General features: G+C 31.9%; 1 protein-coding gene across 1 annotated transcript in view; it reads left to right on the top strand.

Moving 5' to 3' along the window:
* The first annotated feature begins 567 nt into the window (after positions 1-567).
* LOC111618764 (NEDD8 ultimate buster 1-like) overlaps positions 568-16,570 on the top strand; it is a 75,342-nt gene continuing 59,339 nt past the window's right edge. Inside the window, exon 1 of the mRNA XM_023360338.1 lies at positions 568-703. Coding sequence (XP_023216106.1) covers positions 587-703 — 117 coding nt within the window. The 5' untranslated portion in view covers positions 568-586. The remainder of the gene's footprint in view (positions 704-16,570) is intronic.

Below are 16,570 nucleotides of genomic sequence, written 5' to 3' on the forward strand. Positions count from 1 at the left end.
GGTAACCAGCTGGATGTAGAAGTGTTTAGTTGTATTAATAAAGAGTTATTTGTACCATATTATCTGGTCAGTTGAGTCGTTTATAATACATGGTGGCAGCGTAGAGGAAAATGTATCAGATTCCAGCGCCAGAAGTTTTTAATTTTCGTCCGGAAGATTGGAGAACATGGATAGGGCGTTTCGAACGATTTCGAACTGCGTCTGGACTCCATAATAAAGAAGAAACTGACCAGGTAAATTCTTTTATATATTTAATGGGACAGAAAGCTGAGGAAATTTTGGCGTCATTTAGTCTCCCAGAAGAGGATAGAAATGACTATTCAAAAGTTAAGGCTGCATTTGAAAAATACTTCGTCTCAACTAAAAATGTTATATACGAAAGATATAAATTCTATTCTCGGTTTCAAGAAGGAGGAGAAACAGTGGAGAATTTCGTGACATCATTATANAAAATTGTTCTATATTTTAATAATATTAAAGTGTAATTTTTTTATTGTTATGTAAGCATTAAGTTATTTCTTAAGTTAATATGTAGTAAAATTACTTAAACATTAATAAATGTAATACATTTTAAACAGATTTTTAAATGGCAACTGAAGATTTTAGATTAAGTATAGTTCGTGAGAAATTACTTAAAGATAACATCAAACTCTGGTTACCACCCTATACAAATGAAAATGGCAGTTTAGGAATATATCCAGAGGTAAGATTGTTTTTTATTTGAATAAAATATTAAATTCTTGTAAATTTATCAGTTTCTAATTAAATGTGCATTATTATGACTAATACTTTAAATATATTTTATTTATTTATAACCAATAATTTTATATTCAGAATCAAAGTCAATAAGATCCTACATTATTTGAATCAAACTGAGCATAGTTGTGATTTGAAGAGAGACTATAAAGGTCTAAAAACATTCTTCATAACTTGCAGTGATTTTATCAAATATTATTTTGTTTATTAAAATCTCCAAAAATCAGAGGAATTCTTTAAGATCTTTAATTTAAATAAAATGAGATACACAGATTAATTAGTTAGTTACCTCATTTTGTTTAAAGATTTCATGTAATAAGTTTAAAAAAAATGTTTAATCCAAATAAGTTATTGATTCCTGAAATCTCTTTAGTATTTGGTTTTTATGACTTGTTATATTAATATTGATAAATGCTTATTAATTTAGCACTAGATTTAGATTTCAAGACAAAACAAAGATATATAGGTACATTGCCTTACAGTTATAAATTTTTAAACTATTCATTTGTGAATAATTTGGATAACTAATTTTTATGAAAAATTTATCAGTTAATAAAAGTAATCCAAAATTAAGTAAAAACACATGAATCTGGATAAATATATACTAAAGTTATACATGATTAGTAAATTTAATTACAGTAGACCCCTATAGCACAGTAGATACGTTCTGTGTTTTATAAAATTCATGTTCTACGAGTCCTTAAATACATGAGCCAATCACAGCCGGCACGTATGCAGTTTATGGACTATGGCTGTTTGAAAGGTTTTCTTCCATAAAATTAATTAATTCTAGACTAATTTGACTCAACATTTCCAAAACACATATAATTTTTTGGGAATAATCCATATAAACTATACTATAAACAAAAAATTGTAAGATTACTTACTGAGCTTGCATCGTTTGACAACGCCATTGCTTAAGCTTGTTTTCGTCATGGAGTGGCGCATTGAACGGTGGGCGCATGTTTCCTGATAAATTATTTTTCTGCGAAAAATTTGCTGAACTGTGAAGACATCATTAATATAAATATAATTTTAATGGCCATTAAATAATAAATGGTTTTTAGTAGGTCTGCTGCTCGTTTAAACTCAACGGTTTGTGCAGTATCCACTATTGGTCTAGATTTGACTAATCCTGTCGTGACACGAGTCGGCGATGACGTTTTACCATATCATACAAGTCTCTTTTAGCGTGTTTACATGAATATGATCGCAATTCTTTCGCCGTTATATACGAATCCGTATCACATGAACCCGTTTTTTAAGGGGTCTACTGTACTTTTGGCTAGTTTCATTAACTGTCAAAGTACCAGTGAACATACTATTTTCAAATGAGTTGTTAAAATTGAATTGACATTTTGGTAGAAAGTTCTGTTTCATGAACATTCTTTAATTCAATTCAATGACCTATCAATAATTCTTAATGGTTTTTTACTGTTGTATTACACATGATTGGTTCCTTAATAATTTGTCATTTATTACACAATTATATATACAAATTAATGTTTACAGATAGAGAATAGTTTCTCTGTTACGGGGCTAGACAACTGGATAAGAATAATTGTAATTATACAATTTTAATATACATAGATATGAATGTAAAACACAACTTCTATGGTTATTGAAAATATATATATACATGAATAGTGTTACATCAGTTATTACAAGAACATCGTATATAAAAGTAGTCGACATTGTCCAAATGAAGAGTTTATATGTTTTGATTAATTACAATAAATTTTTCTGAAATTTTAACAAAGTAGTTATAGATTTTATATAAGCTTTTCTTATTAAGATTATTTAAACTCCTTTTGAAATCAGTTAAAGAGTTGTAATTACATATTTGGAGTATTTTATAGTGGTCTTGTAGACTAGTAAGTTCTTGACAGTTATAAATTAAATGGTATGATGAGAAGTCAGTGGAATGACAGAAATAGCAATGAGAACTTGTAAAATCGATGTAAATATTATTGATAAAAAAAGTAAGAATGCACCGATAAGCAAAATGGCCGATTACCAATTACCGATTAATCAGCCATGCATTATCGGCCGATACCGATTAATCGGCCGATTAGTGTTAATAATTTATTGCATCAATAGTGTGAGATCCTAGAGTTAATTATACAGTTAATTATAATGTGGAAAAACCCATTTTTCTCCACCTGGTATTTCCATCTCCCTCGGGTCAGGTAAACAAGAGATGATAGAATATCCTCGCAAAATCAACAATCTCTTCCTTTGGTTATAAAATAAATCTCAACACTTAATTGTTGACGCATGGAAACTTTGACATTGTTTAAAAAGCTGAAGTGTTTTTGTGTTTAACAGAAACAAAATATATTTCTTTAACCGCTGATATTTGGACAGCAACTACAAACAATTCTCCTTTTTTAAGTGTAACAGCTCACTGGTTGAAGGATGATTTTCAGCAGGAAAGAGCTGTTTTGCAAATTGTTTCCTTTGAAGGTTCCCACACAGCTACACGAATCAGTGAACAGTTAAAAATTGTTCTTGAACAGTATAAGTTGACAAGTGATAAGATATTCTTAGTACTAAGAGATTCTGCAGCAAATCTAGTAGCTGGAATTAGGAATTGCAACTTAGAAGCATTATCATATGCTGCAGCTGACACTAAACGAATGCATATTTTCTAAACAAGATGTGAAAACTATAATCACATTTAGTATAACTATTGTCACACATTTTAATCATTCTGCTGTAGCTGTAATTAAATTAGAAGATTTGCAAGAAAAGTTAGGTTTGCAGAAACACAAATTAATTCAAGATGTTCCTACTCGCTGGAATTCTACATACTACATGTTGGAACAGCAAAAGGCCGTTGTCACATATACTATAGATAATAAAATTCCTACGTTGAGCCCATATCAGTGGTCTCTCATTGAAAAAATTGTTCTACTTGTAAAAGCATTCAAAGAAATTACTGTGGAAAGCCAGCAAATGAGAAGCCACTTCATCTTCAATAATTCCCACAATAGAGTCTCTGAATTTATTCTTATCAAAAGCAAAGATCAGTAGTTCCTTTAGTGGCATTAATACCACAACAGAAGAACTAGAAAATCCAATAAAAAAATTTTAGCATATATAGAAAACAAGTCTTTATGCTTGTCATTTTTATTATATTCAAAATGAAATTTCAAAAAGAGGATATGCTAGAAGAAATCTCAATAAGAAGTAAATTCTGTAGCTTCTACTTCTGGAGGTGATCAAGATGGAGGTGAATTTCTAGGTTTTTCTGATTTATTTGATGAATTAGCTTCTGGTAAATGAAATAATGAAGAATAGCATGTTTTTAAAAAGAAAGAAAGCAAAATAAACCAAACAGACGAACAAACATTTCAATCAAGAATTAGAAACATATTTACATTTATCCCTAATTTGAGCAAAATAGCTATGAAATATTTAAGTGCCTCAGCATCTTCTATTGAAAGTGAAAAAATTTTCAGCACTGGAGGTAACATTTATGAGCCGGCAAAAAATAGGTTATGCCCTTAAAATGATGAAATTCTCATGTTTTTGCATTGTAAAACCCTTAAATTGTAATTTAAGGGTTTTACAATGCAAAAACCCTTAAACTGTAAAACCATTAAATTTAAAATTTGCATTGTAAAACCCTTAAAGTTTAATATTTAAACTGTAAAACTCTTAAATTGTAATTTAAGGGTTTTACAGTTTAAATATTAAATTTTATTTTGTTTTATATTTGTTTTGTATTTAAACTTTAAACTTATGAAACAAATAAAAATTTAATTTTTCTTCTTAACCTATTCAATACTTTTTCTTATGTAAAGTTTAAACTTTATATTATACGTTATATTATACTTATAATATGTATTGATGAAAGGAATAATTTGATTAGTAAAATTTTTTTAATATTCAGATTGTCATGTAATAAATAATAAATATATAACAGAAATTTATTAGTTTTTATTACTAGCATTGTACGTAACATTCTAACAAAAATACCAAAATGTAAAATTGGCCGATTATCGAAACCGATTAATCGGGGGGAATGGCCGATACCGATTAATCAGCTAAGTGGCCGATACGGCCGATTACCGATTACTTACCGATTAATCAGTGCATCCTTAAAAAAAAGTATATTTATTTAGTCATAGTTGCATTATTAGATGTTTTACATTTAAACCTATTTGTTGCAATATATAGGATTGAACAGACAGAAATTGTAGCAGATCAGTATACCATGGATGATAAGTACTTTGTTTTAATAAATTTTGATCCTTATTTATTGCTTGAGAGATTGCAGAATTTATTAAAAGTGTATATCCAAATTTCCAGTCTTGAATTTTGTCTTGAAATAAAAGCTCTGATACTCCAAATGAAGTAAGAATTTTAGTTAATTTGTATTATTGATTAAATTTACAATTTTTACTCTGATTAATATTTTTATGATGTAAATAAGTTATTATATTATCGCTTTTAAATTTTAGTTTATAATAAAATTTAATTAGACATTTCAATAAAAAAGGGAATAGCCAAATATGATTCACTTCATGTTGTAGAGCATAGCCTGGAATAGTTCTTTCTAATTGAAATAGTTTGCGTATATAGTAAATATGAAAGTACTTCAATTTATAAATGTAGTCTAGACTCCAAATCGGGCTTGCATAACATATAATTAGCATAATAGTAGAGTTAAATAATTTGATATGGATATTCAGATTGGAAGTTTTCAGTTTAGAACATACAATGGCCTGCTTTGCTTTGGCTTTCATTTTGTTAAAATGTGCTTTGAAAGTTAAATTCCAGTCAAACTTGATTCCCAAATAATCTATTTCATTTACAGTTTGTAGTAACGAATTTTTGTGGTATATTTGAGTATTTTTTTCAGATAATTTGCAATTATTTCAGAATATCAAAACTTGTTTTTGTTGGGTTTATTGTAAGATGTAACGAATGAAAAAATTTATTGAGTTGATTGAGTTTTCGTTGTAATGAAATTTTTGTTGGAGCCAGGAGAACAAGATCGTCAGCAAAAAGAATGTAATGATATACCCTATTAACAATTATTATTACATCAGTCGACTCAGAGAAAAGATGATCTATGCCTATGAGGTAAAAATTGAATAAATATGGGGAAAGAGCATCTCCCTGAAGAATACCACTGGACAAAGATAATGATTGAGAGATACTGTTACCTTGTTTTATCCTGATATTATAATTTGAATATAGTTTTCGAATTACAGAAGTAAAATGGTCACCTGCTCCACAGGGTTTCAAGTTGTGTATCAATAATGGAACATATATTGAGTCGAATGCTTTCTGAATGTCAACAAAGGAGACATAAACTTTTCCATGTTTTTTTAAAAGATGAAGTTGAACTATCATTAGTAAAGTGAAGATAGCTGATTCGGTACCTTTATTTGTGATAAATGCGTATTGAAATTCAACTTCTAGTTCCATAGTTTTCATCCATAATTGAAATTTGCTTGCAAGGATTGAAGTAAAACATTTCCTTATAGTGGATAACAATGCTATTGGTCTGTAGTTTTCAGGAGATGATTGATTGCCTTTTTTATAAATCATCATGAGAGTTGCTGAGTTCCAGGATTCAGGGTAGTTATTAGATTTGTACATACTGTTAAATAAGTTCAGTAATTTTAGTCTGGAATTGTGCAGTAGCGATTTTAAAAAGTCGGTTGGAATGTTATCATTACCCGGTGTTGTTTAGCTTTTTGTTTTTTTAAAAGCTTCGTTCAATTCTATAATATTAAATTCTGATTTTAATATGTTGTTGTAGACTTCACTACTTATTATTAAAGGTGACTCTATATGAATTTGTAGGAATCTCTGAAAAAAGTGCTTCCAAGTATCATAGTTTATTTTAACAGAACTTTCGGTTAAGTTTAGTTTCGGACGAAATCTCCGCACAACATTCCAAAATAATTTACCATCATTATCATTTTTAATTAAGTTTAATTCAATTTTTTGAAAATAGTTTGACTTTTTAGTTTTCAATAAATTATTGTAAGTATTATTTTTTTGTAGTTTACAAAATTAAGATCATTAGGATTTTGCCTAAATTTGTTTAATTCCTCTTGTTTTTTCGTTTTCATTCTGTAACAATCAGAGTCAAACCATATTTCTTTAGCTTTATTTTGAAGATTTCTTTTATTTTTATTAAGGCATATGTAGTCATTTAAAATCGTCATCATTAGCTTATAAATTTTTACATTATTAGTATCTGTTATTTCTGGGATGGTAAGCATACGATTATCAATCTCTGTTCGATATTTTGACATTTTATATTTTATTTTTGGGCTATTTTTAAATTGATTACTTTTCTTCTTTGAGGAGGTTAATAAAAATTTTGTTATTGTAGGAAAATGGTCCGATGTAATATATGTTGATGATTTAGATAAACATTAAATGTAATATAATATATGTCGACAATTTAAAACAAAGGAAATGTAATCGAGAGGTGCCGAGGTGGCGGGACGGAAAGCAAGCGAGAGAGCTCGAGGTAACCAGCTGGATGTAGAAGTGTTTAGTTGTATTAATAAAGAGTTATTTGTACCATATTATCTGGTCAGTTGAGTCGTTTATAATACATGGTGGCAGCGTAGAGGAAAATGTATCAGATTCCAGCGCCAGAAGTTTTTAATTTTCGTCCGGAAGATTGGAGAACATGGATAGGGCGTTTCGAACGATTTCGAACTGCGTCTGGACTCCATAATAAAGAAGAAACTGACCAGGTAAATTCTTTCATATATTTAATGGGACAGAAAGCCGAGGAAATTTTGGCGTCATTTAGTCTCCCAGAAGAGGATAGAAATGACTATTCAAAAGTTAAGGCTGCATTCGAAAAATACTTCGTCCCAACTAAAAATGTTATATACGAAAGATATAAATTCTATTCTCGGTTTCAAGAAGAAGGAGAAACAGTGGAGAATTTCGTGACTTCATTATATAGTCTGGTTAAAACGTGTGATTTTCCTGCTTCGTTTCAAGACGAAATGATTAGGGATAGAATAGTTTGCGGCATTAGAGACAAAAAGGTTTCGGAACGTTTGCAACTTGAAACGGAACTAACTCTGGAGAAAGCAATAAACACTGCGAGACAGGCTGAAACAGTAAAAAAGCAACAAGAAGCTTTTAAGAACAATTCCGGGAATAACATATATGCATTACGCAAAACTGCAGGTAGGAAGAACGTATTTTCGAAGCCGGAAGCTACCGACAATTCGTTTACCGGAAACAAAACTGTGAATTCCTGTTATTGGTGTGGAAAACCGGTGAAACATACTAAATTCAATTGCCCTGCACGTAAGGCGATCTGTAATAAGTGCAAAAAAGTAGGTCATTACGCAAAGGTCTGTAAAGCTAAAGTAAGTATAAATGAAATAGGAGAACCTAATCAAAGTTCATTCCTAGGACAAGTTAAAGGATCAAGTAATATGAACAATAGCGTTAAGAAACAGCTTAACCAGTGGAATGCAAACATTTTTGTGGGAGACATTCCTTTAAACTTCAAGATCGACACAGGGGCAGATGTCACAGTTATACCACACGAGACATATAACAGAGTGCTATCTCGTGTTAAATTACGAGAAACGAATAGAACTATACACGGCCCTGGTAAAAAAACTCTGGATGTTGTGGGAGTGTTTACGGAAAAGCTAAGAAATAAGAGATTCCGCATCCAAGAAGACATATATGTTATAGATAAACTAGAACACTCCTTGTTGAGCGGTAAAGCGAGTGAACAGTTAAATCTTGTAAAAAGAATACAAGAACTAAACTCTACTTTCGATCCATTTAAAGAATTCCCCAATCTATTTCAGGGGATTGGGAAAGTGCAGAAACCCTATCACATTAAACTTAAACCGGAAGCAAAGCCTTACGCTCTGGCAGTTCCTCGAAAAGTACCATTGCCCTTGAGAGATAAGCTCAAGAAAACTCTGGACGAGATGGTAAATAAGGGAATAATCGAGGCAGTAGACGAACCTGCAGAATGGTGTGCTCCAATGGTTTTGGTTCCGAAGAAATCAGGCGAAATAAGAATTTGCGTCGATCTATCTAAATTGAATGAGAACATTGAGAGAGAATACTTTCCAATGGCGTCGGTCGACTATACACTCAGCCAATTTCATAACGCAAAAATCTTTAGTATTATTGATGCTAATGCAGGGTTTTGGCAGATTGCATTGGATCCTGAATCATCTTACTTGACAACATTTATAACACCCTTTGGGAGGTTCAGATTTAAACGGTTGCCGTTTGGAATTAAGTCGGCGCCTGAAATATTTCAGAAAAGAATACGTGAAACAATACCAGAGGGCCCTGGAATTGTAGGACTAATGGATGAATTCGTGATATTTGGGGCCACAGAAGAAGAACATGATAAACGTCTGCATGAAGTTCTTCGTACACTTCAAAATGCAAGGTGGACTTTAAATGTGGGAAAATGTCAGTTCAGAATGAAAGAAGTCAAGTTTCTCGGACATGTAATCTCGCATGAAGGTATAAAACCTGATCCCAAGAAAACAGAAGCAATAGCGAAGCTCCCAAGACCTAGCTCTGTCACAGAGCTGAAAAGATTTTTGGGCATGAGTGGATTCCTAAACAAATTCATACCAAGGATGGCTGATGTTGCAAACCCTCTGTACGAACTGTTAAAGAGCAACATAAAATGGTTATGGGGGCCAGCACAGGAAACATTGTTCCAAGAGATCAAGAATCAGCTATGTCAAACTCCAGGATTATCGATGTATGATCCAAAGAAAGAAACATATATTTCCTGTGACGCATCATCTTACGGTCTTGGGGCTGTGTTGTATCAGAGTAAAAGTGGTCACATGTCTCCAATTTGCTACGCATCTAGGACATTGTCGGATACCGAGAAACGGTATGCGCAAATTGAGAAGGAGGCTTTGGCAATTGTTTGGGCTTGCAAGAGGTTCCACAACTACATAATGGGCAAAGTCGTGAATATTGAAACAGACCACAAACCGCTGATACCAATTTTCTTGTCGAAGGCTTTGGACAGTCTAACTCCAAGACTGCAATGAATGAAGCTACGAATGATGAGATACGATTATAGCATCGTGTACAAACAGGGAAAGCAGCTTATAATTGCAGATGCATTATCCCGTAGCCCCATACCCGAACGGGGAAATGAAGAATTGACCGAGGAGATTGAGGCTTACGTTCAAAATATTATCGACACCTTTCCTGCATCTGATAAACGGTTATCAGAAATCGTGTATTTACAAGAGAGAGATCCAATTTGCAAAATGTTGATGAGATATTGCGAAGGGGGTTGGCCGAAGAAAAACGAAATACCCGAGAAAATACGAAGATATTGGGAGCACAGAAACTCAATTACTCTCCAAAATAACATTTTATTTAAAGATTCCAGGATTATAATTCCAGAAAAGCTTCAAGGAGAAATATTGAACAGGTTACACGAAGGCCATCTTGGAATAACAAAGTGTCGAGCCCGAGCTCGAGAGTCTGTTTGGTGGCCAGGCTTATCGGCGAACATTGAGAAATTGATTGCGAACTGCTCAATATGCATCCAATACCAAAAGTATCATAAAGAGCCTCTTATCCCAAGCGAATTTCCTGAGAGACCTTGGCAAATTGTAGGGGTAGATCTTCTAAAACTAAAAAGCCATTGGTATCTCATAATGGCTGACTACTTTTCAAGATATTTTGAAGTTGCCAGATTGGAGGAATTGTCGTCGTCGTCAGTAATTAACCACATGAAATCAATTTTCGCAAGACATGGAATTCCAGAGGTTGTACGAAGTGACAATGGCACCCAATTTTCCCAGGTTGTCGACTCTGAATACCGTAAATTTGCAGAAAAGTATAAATTTTCAAGTATAACTTCTAGTCCGAGATACCCTCAAAGCAATGGATTCATTGAATCAATGGTGAAAAATTTCAAAAGTCATTACTTGAAATCTGAGTCGCAGGATCATTATTTGATGCTTCTAGCAATGAGATCTACGCCATTAGAGAATGGCTATAGTCCGGCAGAACTGCTAATGAGCCGAAAATTGAGAACACCGTTGCCATCAAATAATCACCAATTGATACCTCGTTTGGTTGATTTCGCTTCAGTAAGGAGGAAGGAAAAAGGGAAGACAGATAAACAGAAAACCTATTTTGATCGACGCCACGGTGTAAAAACTCTTCCATGTTTGAAGATAGGACAGCCAGTCTGGGTGTCAGATATGCGAACATATGGAAAGGTGAAGGAGGCTCACCATACTCCACGATCTTACATTATCGAAACTCCAAGAGGCACGTTCCGCAGGAACAGAATACATTTACACCCATTGTGTATTCCCCAGACAGTCTCCTAGGAAGATGAACTGCAGATCGTCGATGAGGAGAAATCGACTGGATCATCCAACCAGAATACTCCCGTGGAAGAAATTCCCAGGACGGAAAATGGAACAGGATCCGGGAATAGGGAACTTTATGAACCAATGCTAGAAATCAAACAAAACTCTCCACCGGGTGAAGAGGACCTTCCTAAAACCCGTAGTGGCAGACCTATACGAGTCCCAAGACGGTATCTGGATTATCAGCCGTAAAAGAGAAGGGGGAGATGTAATATATGTTGATGATTTAGATAAACATTAAATGTAATATAATATATGTCAACAATTTAAAACAAAGGAAATGTAATCGAGAGGTGCCGAGGTGGTGGGACGGAAAGCGAGTGAGAGAGCTCGAGGTAACCAGCTGGATGTAGAAGTGTTTAGTTGTATTAATAAAGAGTTATTTGTACCATATTATCTGGTCAGTTGAGTTGTTTATAATACACCAATATATCAAATGAAGTTATCATGAATTCCATACAGCAGTCTAGCAGTAGATCAGAATATATTGTGTAGTCAATTGTGGATTTACCAATATTGGTTAAGCAGGTATATTCTGCTGGAAAATCAGGTTTAATGCATTCGTTCAATATAAATAGTTTGTATTTGGTTATTAATTCTATTAATCTTTTCCCCATATTGTTAGCTTGCTTATCCTTGGATTTTTGATAATTATGAATTAAATGATTAAAACCCTTATATTTAGGTGCCCATCATTTCACCAATTCTGGAGTTGAAGTCTCCTAGTATGATAATGTACAGGGTTATATGGTACCATGTATCGATCTTTTTGAAGATTTCATTAATTGTAGTTATATCACCAGGCGGCATATAAGTTATCATTATTATCAATAAATTATTATTCTTATTTAATAATTTAGTTTTGTTTATAGAAATAAGAAGTAGAATATAATTAGTAGATTTTTTTACTTGGATTATTTTATAGTAGTCTTTTTCTATCAACATGCAAAGACCTCCTCTTGGACCTACTGATTTACTTGCTAAAGTGGTTTCTACCATAAATTTATTGGAGAAGTTAGATATATAAAATTTGTCAGTTGTAATCCAAGTTTCTGTCATGGCAAAAATGACCGGTTTATATTTGGCCAGCATAAAATTAACAAATGAAGTTTTATGTTTGAGTCTCTGACAGTTCCAGTTTATAACAGAGATTGGATAGTTATTTTCAAGAATAGAGTGACTTTGCATTTGAGTTTGTTTTATAATATATCAGCTATCAGAACATGTTGAGTTAGAAAATGGTAAAAATGAATCTACATAAACCAGACTTTTCTCATTGATATTATATATAATTTTTTCTTTTCCTGTTATTATAATATCATTATGTAGTTTAGCTTATGGATTTATTTTTTGAATTTCATAAAGCGTTGAAAGTAAGTTTTTACGTTTGATTCTTGAATTTTTTGTAAGATCTGGTGATATCTGGATATCTTCCCAATTTTCAAGTTGGTTTTGTTGTTTTTTTCAAATGTAAGTAAAGAATACAGAATTTTGAAGTTGATTATTACTAAAAATTATTTTTAAAGTCAATTTAGGTAATTTCATTAACTGAATTATCTCTAAAATATCTTCTTGAACTATGTTATGAATGCTGTATTTAATAATGAAGCAATAAATTTATAAATTTCTTCCTTAGTAATAGCTCTCAAAATGGGATAATTGTATAATATGATATTATTTCGGTTATGATCATTAGTTATTATGTCCATTTTAAATTGTGTGAAGTCTTTTTCAATCTGCAAGGTGTCAATTTGTTGACATAATTTAGTAATCTGTTTTTCCATCTTTGTTTGTCTTTCTTTGGTTTCATGTAGGTTTTCGTGGATTAAATTCAATTCCTCTTTAATATAAGTAATTTGGTTAAATAGTTTATCATTAGATACTTTTATAAGATTGGAAATTTTGTTCCATAAAACTATCAAAGAAGTGTCTAACAGATTATCTGGGTCCTGTACTGAGGTAGATGATAAGAATGGCTCACCTGAATGATCTTGAGTGTGTTGTTGAATTAAATCTTCACAAATACTCTCATTCTTCTCAGAAGTAGAATGTAGATTTTTATCTGTTTGTAAATTATAATCCGTAATTAGCTTGGAACTTGTTGCTGTGAAGTTGTTGCACTTAGTGATTTGGTTCTGTTGAGTGGTGGTCTTCCCTGCTTTATTGGAGAATGTTGCATTTCCATTAATATTGAAGTTTTCTTGTTAAGGTTAATTATCCAGCTGTTAGTCTTCTTTAATGAACAAAAAAACATGTTAATCAAATTGGTAATTTTAGAATTATAGTCACAAGTGAAGTCCCCAGCAGCACCGGTGATTGAGATACGTCCCTCCGGTTCCTTAATAATTTTGTCATAGCTCTTGATGTCAAATGTTTTGTGTGACTATTTCAAGACATATAGTTTGACTGAACTAAAATTGAACCAAACAAGAAGCCAAATTTTATAATGTAGAGAATAATGTTTTTGCTGATTTATTCAAAAATAATAGTTGAAAAGTGTGATCTGATGGTATTACAATTAACAAAAAGGAAAGTATAGAAAAAATGTGCACTTGATCTTGATTTTAACACAAATGCATGTGTTTTTAAAAAAATGAAGAATCCAAAAGTTTAAAATTGTTCTGTATGAATGCCAAACAGCAATGATGGCTTGTGATTCTGTAATATGGCAGTTCATATTATAAATCCCCAAATACATAACTATATTTTTACATAACAAACTACTTAAAATACATTGCATTCATAAAAATTTAATTAACTAATTTTAAGATTTAAAATTTTTGTTGTTTTCATATTAACATTTACAGGATTCAGACTACTGTATATCTTGCTCTGTAACTATAATAATTTTTGTCACATGCTCTTTTATGACAGCACTGTTAAAAAGTATAGTACTGTCTCAAGCATTTCATTATATCATGAGATGCAACAGCAAGCAAATAAGCAGAACTGTTCTCTGAGTGGTAGATGGTCTTGGAGGTGGTACTGCATTGTTTAACAGTGCTGTTGCAGGAGGGTATGCTGCACACAACAGCCCTAATATTTTCTAAACTGTTTTGATTGCCATTGATTTTGATTTAAAAAATTAATTTCAGTCATGTACAATCTATATATAATATTAATGAATGTGTGTGTGTGTGTGTGTGTGTGTGTCTGTCTGTCCTTCATGCATTACCACACTGTTTATCCGATTGCCGTGAAACTTTGGGAAGTTGTTTAATATACTCCGGTGAAGGTTTGTGGCATAGTACGATTGCCATAAAACTTCGGAAAGTTTTTTAATACACTCCCGTGAAGGTTTTTGACATTTATCCTACGATAGATGGCGTGCGTTTACATGAGCATTGGAGCACAGTGTGTTCGATCGATTTCAAATTGTGAAGACCATTTCCCCCTTCAAAAAATATCTCTATATATGCATTTGTGAACTGTTATTTACGATATTTGTAATAATTTTTGTTTAATCACTTTATTTCAACTTTTTTTTTTGCTAATTATGTATTCGCTCGAACTTCGTTAAAACCTTAACTGTACCCCGAACAACAACCGAAGTTGTAGGAGGAAATTCGCGTATTTTACCGATCTAGGTATCCCCCCTTTTCCAAATTTTAATATCGACTCAAAATAATTTAAAAAGACAAATTACAATAAAACGGTTTATTATCCAACTATCAGAAATTTCACAACATGCCAAGGAAGAGAGGAAGGAGCAATTAAATAATTAAAATTATAAAGGATTAAAAAATATATATATAAATGGGGAATATCGCACTTCTGACAATCGCTGCGAGTGTGTGGGCTAAATTTGGAGAATCCGTGCTTCTCGCATGGACAACTGTATGTGGCCGGCTCACGCGTCGGAAAACCTTCCGATTTATTCGTGTACGCACCAGACGGAAAAACAAAAAATATCGTGTATCCACAAGCACTCCAATAAATAAATAGAATTGAAACGACACTTTGAAATGTTTTCCCGATGAAAATGAATAATAATAATAAGTTTCAATAAAAATGATAAAATGTAAATTGAATTTTATCATAATGAGTTTGCTTGAATTTCCTTTCTTCTGAGATCGCAGCAATGCGTGATGGGTAAGCTAGTATTATATAAATACAAATCAACACATTTATAAGTATAAATACATTTATTTTTATTTACAAAGAATATGAACTCCACATAATATTATTAATTGGTGCAAAATTTTGTGTGAGGTTGATATGTAAATTGGCTAATTGGTATAAAAGTTCAGCTGTCTACTAGTATAATACTAGTACTGCTAGTTACTTTTTAAATCTTCTATAACCTTATGTTATTCTATAAATTATGCTATGATAGAAAAAACAATAATAATATAAAGTAATAAATAAGACTGTAATAAAATAAAAATTTAAAAGTTAAACAGAATAAGCAATATATTTATGACATCTTAGACAAAATTATTTGTAAGCATATTCTCTTCTAAGCTCTTCATCTATACCAACAATCTATACCGTTGGTTCTTCCCTAAAAGTTTGAGAAGTTCCTAAAAACACTAATTAAAATATAAAATACCTTAGAAAAATTCATAAACCCTAATTGCAATTTTTACCTCAAAGTTCAGAAAACCATTAAATTAAAATATCTAAGCTGAAACAAATTTCAGCACAGTAATAACAATATCTTAACTCATATTCCAGAACTGCTTTGCTCTTCCAACAAACATTTTCAGGTCACTTCACAAACCTGCCTCAAGTTTGTTTTTAGTTTAAAGTTCAAAGTTTCAAAGTTAGATTTTAATTTTAATAGAAAATACACTTTTTTGACACATTAATAACAATAAGGGGAATGAAAATCCCTAATGTCACAATACTGTGAACAAGAAAATTTCTCTAACCATAGCACCTATTCTTTATTAGTCAAATAAAGTGACATGAAATGTTACATATGAACTAATATTTTCTTACAGAAAATGGAATAACAATATGCAAAAGTAACATAAAGTGAGCATTACATTACATGGAAGTGTGTGTGTGTGTGCGTGTGTGTATGTGTATGTATATACAGGTAACCCCCGTATAACATGGCACTTCTATAGCACGGATTCACTCTGACACGGTTCGAGAATTGGGTAAAACCCTTGTACAACATGAAATGTAATAAATTTTTACATACTTAAGTAATAATAGTTCATGAAAATTATTATTTTTGTGAACTATTAGTACTTAAGTATGTAAATTTTCTTTTCTCGCCTTCTGTCGATACACATGGTCCTTCTCAAAACTTGTTTCAATGTTGCCAGATCTCGACGCTTCTGCTTCTGATGTTGCCAGATGTTTTTCCCTTATTCCATACTTCCTTTATTCTTCATAAGTGCTTAGCTCCATATAAAAAAATTTATAAAGATCTTTTAACTAGAAGCAAGCAATCTAAAATTACA

This window comes from Centruroides sculpturatus, unplaced genomic scaffold, assembly GCF_000671375.1.
Source record: "Centruroides sculpturatus isolate CEXI.00-Female unplaced genomic scaffold, Cexi_2.0 scaffold188, whole genome shotgun sequence".
Taxonomy (NCBI): domain Eukaryota; kingdom Metazoa; phylum Arthropoda; class Arachnida; order Scorpiones; family Buthidae; genus Centruroides; species Centruroides sculpturatus.